The sequence below is a fragment of the Salvelinus sp. IW2-2015 genome, linkage group LG8, assembly GCF_002910315.2.
Source record: "Salvelinus sp. IW2-2015 linkage group LG8, ASM291031v2, whole genome shotgun sequence".
Classification (NCBI taxonomy): domain Eukaryota; kingdom Metazoa; phylum Chordata; class Actinopteri; order Salmoniformes; family Salmonidae; genus Salvelinus; species Salvelinus sp. IW2-2015.
Window position 1 is genome coordinate 10,844,630 of NC_036848.1, and position 7,934 is coordinate 10,852,563.

The window sequence follows — 7,934 nt, forward strand, 5'->3', positions numbered from 1 at the left end:
GTCCGTACGCGATGATCAGATAAGAGGTGAGTTTGGAACTGTTCTCATCATAAGAGACATCTTTCAGTTCCGGCACTTCAGCCAAGTTATCAGAAATCACTAAATACATGTACAGGTGGCAGAGAGAGAGGGCTGTCCGTTATCTTTCACTGACACAATGAGGTTCTGTTTCATGCGTGCAGATTCAGAAATGTCCCGCTGTGTCCTGATCTCTCCGCTGTGGAGACCAATAGTGAAAAGTCCCGGATCAGTGGATTTGACACATATAGGACAGCCAGGCGTTCTGGCCGGAGTCCGCGTCCACCGCATCACCTTGGAAACCAGAGAGCCTCCGTGCGCAGCTTTGGGACCAGCTCCGTCATGAAGGAGTTTCCCTCCGGGGCGGGGTATAGTATCTGAGGAGATTGTCATTCACATCCGTTATGAACACACTGACCGTGACGTTGCTGCTGAGGGAGGAGAACCGTTGTCTCTGGCCACCACGTGGACCTTAAGCTCCTGAACTGCTCATAATCAAACGACCTCACAGCGTGGATCACTCCCCGTGTCTCCGTTAACGGATAAAAACGAACACGGACACCGTTCACCTCACCAGGTAAGAGAGAATAAATCACTGTTCCGTTCTGTCTCCAGTCTGGGTCCCGTGCGTAACGAACACAGGGAACACCGGGTCTATATTTTCAGTCACGGGGCTTTATAGGACTGTTCTCTCAAACACAGGGTGGTTGTCGTTGACGTCAGCTACAGATAACTGAACACTTTTAGAGGAGGACAGAGGTGGAGAGCCCTCGTCGGTGGCAGTGTTGTAATATTGTAATCAGACACTAGTTCCCGGTCCAGTTCGCCCGTGGTCACCAGAGAATAGTAGTTTTTTGATGGATGGCACCAGCTTAAAAGGAAGGTTTTGTGAATGGAGCCGGACTGTCGGTTATTCTCAGAGTCTTCTCCTGCACGTTAATGATGCCCACCTCTGTACCAGGACGCGTTCTCAGGTATTGGGCTTTCAGGACTTAGATATAATCACAGGGGCGTTGTCATTAACATCAGTACTTTCTATTATCATTGCATAGATGCTAACCCTAAACCGTCCCTTTGCACTGACTGCCATTTCATAGAAGACTCCTTTTCAATTATGACAACGAACGAATTTTTTCCTCTCAGTCAAAGAAAATACATTCTATTTTCATCTTGAAAACGTATCAAATCATAGTCACTTCCTCCATTAACTCCCTCATCTGCATCCGTAGCACTCACTGTAACCACACAGTATCTAAAGGAGAGTTTTCAGGCAGACTGGCTTTATAGACGGCCTGGCTAACACTGGGGCGTTATCGTTAGCATCCAGTACAGTGACGTGGAAATGACATGACTACAGTACCTGATCTCTGCGGAGTGCCTCCGTCCATCGCTGTCAGTAATAACTTGATTTCATGGTGCCCCTCGCGGTCTAGCTCTCTGTCTAACACTAACTCGCTGTATTTGCGTCCACCACTTTTMGTTTTGACATTCAAAATAAAATGTTCATTTCTTTGTAGTGTATAGCTCTGAACCGTATTCTGTCCTATATCAGCGTCATGGGCCTCATCTAGAGAAAAACGAACGCCTTTGACTGCTGATTCACTCATTTCCATTTTGATTACATCCCTTTTAAACTGTGGGGAATTATCATTTATATCTTGGACATGAAGACTAATACGGTGAAGCTCCAACGGATCTTCAAGCACAAGTTCCTGTTTTAAAACGCACGAAACCTTCTTGCCACAAAGCCCATCTCTGTCAATCCTTTCAGTTATAGTCAAATCTCCCGTACTTAGATTAATGTCACAATACCGTTCGTGGTTCCCTTCGGWATCAATACGGGCCTTACGAGCGGACAGTCTGCTCGCCTCCAGCCCGAGATCCTTGGCTATATTTCCAATAACAGATCCGCGTTTCATCTCCTCCGGAAAAGAATAGCTCACTTCTCCATTGGCGGAGTGCAGCGGTAGAAGAAAGAAAGCAACGTAGCAGACCAGGCTTGTCACCGAGATTCCTTTGTGCCCCATCCTGGGATTAAAACGTCAAAACACAATATAGGCTTGATAATACAATGTGAACAAATAGTATTCCACAAAAAGGTTCAGCTTGATGAAAATAATATCCTCAAAATGTTCAAGCAATCTGACCGCGTCCAATATTTTCTGCAGAATGACATCCGAGCACCCGAGTCTTGTTACAACACCAGTGGGTGGAGAACTGGATCTATCCAAACACAGCTGGTGAACAGCGACACTGTGCGTACTCAACAGAATGTACATTATTTACTTACAGTTCTCTTAATGTTTTTTTAACAGAAGGTTATAAATACGCTTAAGTAAGTTTATTTGGTCAATGAACTATTGGAAAACGAAAGAGAAACACAGAAAACGATAGGTGTCACGTTCTGACCATAGTTCTTGTGTGTTTTACTTGTTTTAGTGTTGGTCAGGACGTGAGCTGGGTGGGCATTCTATGTTGTGTGTCTAGTTTGTCTGTTTCTATGTTTGGCCTAATATGGTTCTCAATCAGAGGCAGGTGTTTTGATTTGTCTCTGATTGGGAATCATATTTAGGTGGCTTGTTTTGTGTTGGGGTTTGTGGGTGCACCAGATAGGACTGTCTCGGTTTTCACGTTTGTTATTTTGTATTTTGTATAGTGTTCACGTTATCGTCTCTTTGTTTATTAAACATGTTGAACACTAMCCGCGCTGCATTTTGGTCCTCTTCTTCATCCCAGGAGGAAAGCCGTTACAATAGGATATTAAACCATACAAACATAAATTATTAAAATCKCCCCCACTCTTTTTTCATCAGTTAAGATCAGGTATACTATGAATATAAAATACAACACATCTGCAAGAGAGGCAACAATGCAATATATCCGATGCTGGTTCCTCAGCCAGAGCAAACTCATAACTGCTATAGAAAAAACAGAGCATGGGAAGGAATAAGAATATGGTCAAACAGCGATCAATAGTAAAGCCTACTGGTTTAAATAGGATTTTAGACATTTCAGCACCATGGACAGTGACACTGCTCTCACACCGCTTTGCCCATCACTCTGTTACTAATCAATACAAAGGACCAACTGGCTGGAATCATTTACTTATAGAAATCAGGGCATTAAAATCACTCAGTGAAGTTAAGAAAGCCCCTTTTCCAATGTTAAGAACAAACTGCTTGTGTTTTTAACTAGTAGAAACGTCAACATGTGACGATATTTGTAATTATGTATATATTATAGGCAGCCAACTTAGTGTTATTAGTTGCATCATTTATTTGTATTTGTTGTAGGCCTATTAGTAGGTGTATAACTTTTTTATGCTCATAATTTACCTTTTATTATTATTATTTTTATTTAATTGTTAGTATTATTAGACAGTAGTTGCCATATTATAAGTATTCTTTTTGGGGGTTGTTTTATTATTTGGACATTCTTTAACCCGAGAAGGTGCATCTCAAGAGATTTCATCCTGCAAGATGTCTAATAAATAATTATTTCTCCAAACACAGCAGTTCTATTTTCGAGCCTCTTTCCAAACAGGTTTTCACTCCTCCAGTGCCAAACACACAAGAGCAATTAATTGTCAGTACAACCCTAATCACAAAACCGAGAGGCGACTGAAGTCTATTATTTGAAAAATCCACCGATTCTAGCAATTACAAAAAGAGCACACACGACGTTACAACTCTAGCAAACCACATATAATCGCGCCTCGGGATTTTGCAATTAAATTGCGACGGGACTGAAATAATAATCTAAAACATTTCAAATTGAATGAAACTGAAGCATAAATAATTTTGCTTAATAGTCAAGCTGGGTTAATGACGAAAAGTGGTTTCTCCAACAACAACAAAAATATTACACAAAGCATATTAGCTGCAATTTTTAAATAATAGAGCCCCAACCTATCATATAAGCCCCCCCAAAAAAATCGCGTTATTATTTGCATTAAAAGCCTACCTCTAGGGACCCTTCCGAGTCATCAAGATCTTCAGAAAAGTCTGTTGGAGTTGTTCTCAGAGTCTGGTCCGCGGGCAGAGTGTTGTCGTTGTAAGATGTGAGGAACTTGAAGTCACTGGTGCGCGAACCCGTCGTCAGGTATGCGTCATAATTGTAAGTACTGCGGACAGTTCCTGCGCCATCCACCTCTGCGTAGTTGGGAGGGAGATACGCACTGGGGATGGCGACCGCTCCGTCAAACAACAGTCTGGGCTTTCTCCTYCGGCAAAACCTCACGGCCAGGATGACAATGATGAAGGTGAGAAAAAAGGTGGAAACAGACACCAGCGCGATGATCAGATAAGAGGTGAGTTTGGAACTGTTCTCATCATAAGAGACATCTTTCAGTTCCGGCACTTCAGCCAAGTTATCAGAAATCACRAAATACATGCTACAGGTGGCAGAGAGAGAGGGCTGTCCGTTATCTTTCACTGACACAATGAGGTTCTGTTTCATGCTGTCAGATTCAGAAATGTCCCGCTGTGTCCTGATCTCTCCGCTGTGGAGACCAATAGTGAAAAGTCCCGGATCAGTCGATTTGACCACATTATAGGACAGCCAGGCGTTCTGGCCGGAGTCCGCGTCCACCGCTATCACCTTGGAAACCAGAGAGCCTCCGTGCGCAGCTTTGGGGACCAGCTCCGTCATGAAGGAGTTTCCCTCCGGGGCGGGGTATAGTATCTGAGGAGAATTGTCATTCACATCCGTTATGAACACACTGACCGTGACGTTGCTGCTGAGTGGAGGAGAACCGTTGTCTCTGGCCACCACGTGGACCTTAACGCTCCTGAACTGCTCATAATCAAACAAACGACCTCACAGCGTGGATCACTCCCGTGTCTCCGTTAACGGATAAAAACGAGGACACCGGAACACCGTTCACCTCAACAGGTAAGAGAGAATAAATCACTGTTCCGTTCTGTCTCCAGTCTGGGTCTCGTGCTGTAACGGAACACAGGGAAGACCCGGGTCTATTATTTTCAGTCACGTGGGCTTTATAGGACTGTTCCTCAAACACAGGTGGATTGTCGTTGACGTCAGCTACAGATAACTGAACACTTTTAGAGGAGGACAGAGGTGGAGAGCCCTCGTCGGTGGCAGTGATTGTAATGTTGTAATCAGACACTAGTTCCCGGTCCAGTTCGCCCGTGGTCACCAGAGAATAGTAGTTTTTGATGGATGGCACCAGCTTAAAAGGAACGTTTTGTTGAATGGAGCAGCGGACCTGTCGGTTATTCTCAGAGTCTCTATCCTGCACGTTAATGATGCCCACCTCTGTACCAGGAGACGCGTTCTCAGGTATTGGGCTTTTCAGAGACTTTAGATATATCACAGGAGCGTTGTCATTAACATCAGTTACTTCTATTATCACTTTGGCATATGATGCTAACCCTAAAACCGTCCTTCGCTTTGATGCGCAGCTCAAACGACGGAACCTCTTCAAAGTCAACAGAACCGATAACTTTAATTATTCCTCCTACGGTCTATAGAAAATACTTTTTTATCATCATCTGAAATGTGATCGAAATCATATGTCACCTCTCCATTAACTCCCTCATCTGCATCCGTAGCACTCACTGTAACCACTCAGTATCTAAAGGAGAGTTTTCAGGCAGACTGGCTTTATAGACGGCCTGGCTAAACACTGGGGCGTTATCGTTAGCATCCAGTACAGTGACGTGTATGACTACAGTACCTGATCTCTTCGGAGAGCCTCCGTCCATCGCTGTAAGCAATAATTTAATATCCTGCTTTACTTCACGGTCAAGCTTTTCATCTAGAACAAGCTCAACATTGTTACTATCAATGGACAACACAAATTTGTCATTCTTTTCTAGAGTGTATATTTGAACTGAGTTCTGCCCTATGTCCGCGTCATGAGCCTCTCCTAATAAAAAACGAAAACCTTTCTCCGCTGATTCCCTTATCTCTATATCTATCATGTCATCATTAAATTGTGGCGAATTGTCATTAATATCTTGAACATGAAGAGTAATGCGGTGCAGCTCCAAAGGATTCTCCAATACAAGTTCCTGGTTTAAAACGCACGAAGCCTTCTTGCCACAAAGCCCCTCTCTGTCAATCCTCTCAGCAACAATCAAATCCCCGGTACTCAGATTAATGTCACAATACCGTTTGCGGTTCCCTTCGCTATCAATACGGGCCTTACGAGCGGAAAGTCTGCTCGCCTCCAGCCCGAGATCCTTGGCTATATTTCCAATAACAGATCCGCGTTTCATCTCCTCCGGAAAAGAATAGCTCACGTCTCCATAGGCGGAGTGCAGCGGTAGAAGAAAGAAAGCAAAGCCGCAGACCAGGCCTGTCACCGAGAGTCCTTTGTTTCCCATCCTTAGATTAAAACGTCAAATAACCACCTCACAGTTAGACAGATCGATGTAATGAAAAATTGTTCGACAAAACCATGAAAATTCCCTATATTATCAACAAAGTATATGTGCATCTACCTCTACTGTTATCTGCAGTGAAATGGCACCAGAGCTTTGTCAATGACAACAGCAATGGGTGGAGAGCTACATATACTATACCTCCGCTAGTGAACAGCGACACTGTGTGTACCCTTCCAAAATTACACATAGTGTACACATACACGCTGACATTGCGCAAAATACATAAAAAAAATAGTAGGTAAACATGGGAAACATGATGTATGCCCCCAGCATAAGGAAGGGCATTACCAAATAGGCACAGGAAACAACATAAAACCACAAGCACTCATTTCCCTAAAACCATTCGCACTCTCGAGTTAGGTATATGCCAGGTAGAAATTAACTACTATTTACCAAATGGTAGCTAGGCCTATAAAGTCTGAYGAGGTGCAGGGTCCTTCTATCTCTCAACTGTCACTCATTGGTAAAATGCACAAAGCCAGTGAATAGAACTGTCAAGGAAGATATAGTTGAWMTCGGAAGTTTACATACACCTTAGCCAAATACATTTAAACTCAGTTTTTCACAATTCCTGACATTTAATCCTKGTAAAAAATGCCCTGTCTTAGGTCAGTTAGGATCACCACTTTATTTTAAGAATGTGAAATGGCAGAATAATAGTAGAGAGAGTGATTTATTTCATKTTTTATTTCTTTCATCACATTCCCAGTGGGTCAGAAGTTTACATACACTCAGTTAGTATTTGGTAGCGTTGCCGCTACAGACTTTACAAAAACAACACGAGCGTTTCAACACAATGGACAGCGACACTCCGATACACTTCAGTACTTTTCTCAACATTGTGCTCTCTACACGTTGTTCTTTAGCCTTCTGAGGGTACATACAATCAACGGTTCCAAATAGAACCAGGCTATAACACGCCCTCTGTAATATTAAAACTGGGCGGTTGGCTATGAGGGAGAAAAAATTATTTGATTATCAATCCCAAGCCAAACGTACCCAAACACAATGCAAAGAACATAATATCATCCGGGATGTCTGCCTTGAAATGAGGAGGGTTGATTTCAAAGCAGAAAATACAACACATCCACCATTTTTGAAAATACCTAACATGGGACAGATAATGAATGGAAATCTACATATAGGAGACCTGTGGAAACAGTGTTTTCATCATGAATCACAAAAACTGTTTTGAAATTGTGGCCACAAAATACTTTAACTACAAGTGTAAAACCTGCTACAGAGCAGTAGCACCCCGTCATTCAGGGAAAACCCCACCTGTTTTGAGCTCCAGCTGTTTAGCCACAAAAGTAAATAATGTATATACAGTACCAGACAAAAGTTTGGACACACCTACTCARTCAAGGGTTTTTCTTAATGTTTTACTATTTTCTACATTGTAGAATAATAGTGAGGACATCAAAACTATGAAATAACACATATGGAATCATGTTGTAAKCAAAAAAGTGTTAAACAAATCAAAATATGTTTTGCCTTGATGACAGC

The 7,934-nt window shown here is 42.7% G+C and overlaps 1 protein-coding gene and 1 pseudogene across 1 annotated transcript; both read right to left on the minus strand.

The window, feature by feature from the left end:
• LOC111967129 (protocadherin beta-16-like) overlaps nt 1-2,198 on the minus strand; it is an 11,671-nt pseudogene extending 9,473 nt beyond the window's left edge.
• A 1,771-nt stretch (nt 2,199-3,969) lies between these two features.
• LOC111967130 (protocadherin gamma-A10-like) lies at nt 3,970-6,502 on the minus strand. The gene is given in 5 exon segments (XM_070444656.1): nt 3,970-4,827; nt 4,829-5,416; nt 5,418-5,502; nt 5,504-5,609; nt 5,612-6,502. Coding segments are annotated over 5 exon segments (2,394 nt in total). The 5' UTR covers nt 6,369-6,502.
• Nucleotides 6,503-7,934: the final 1,432 nt, after the last annotated feature.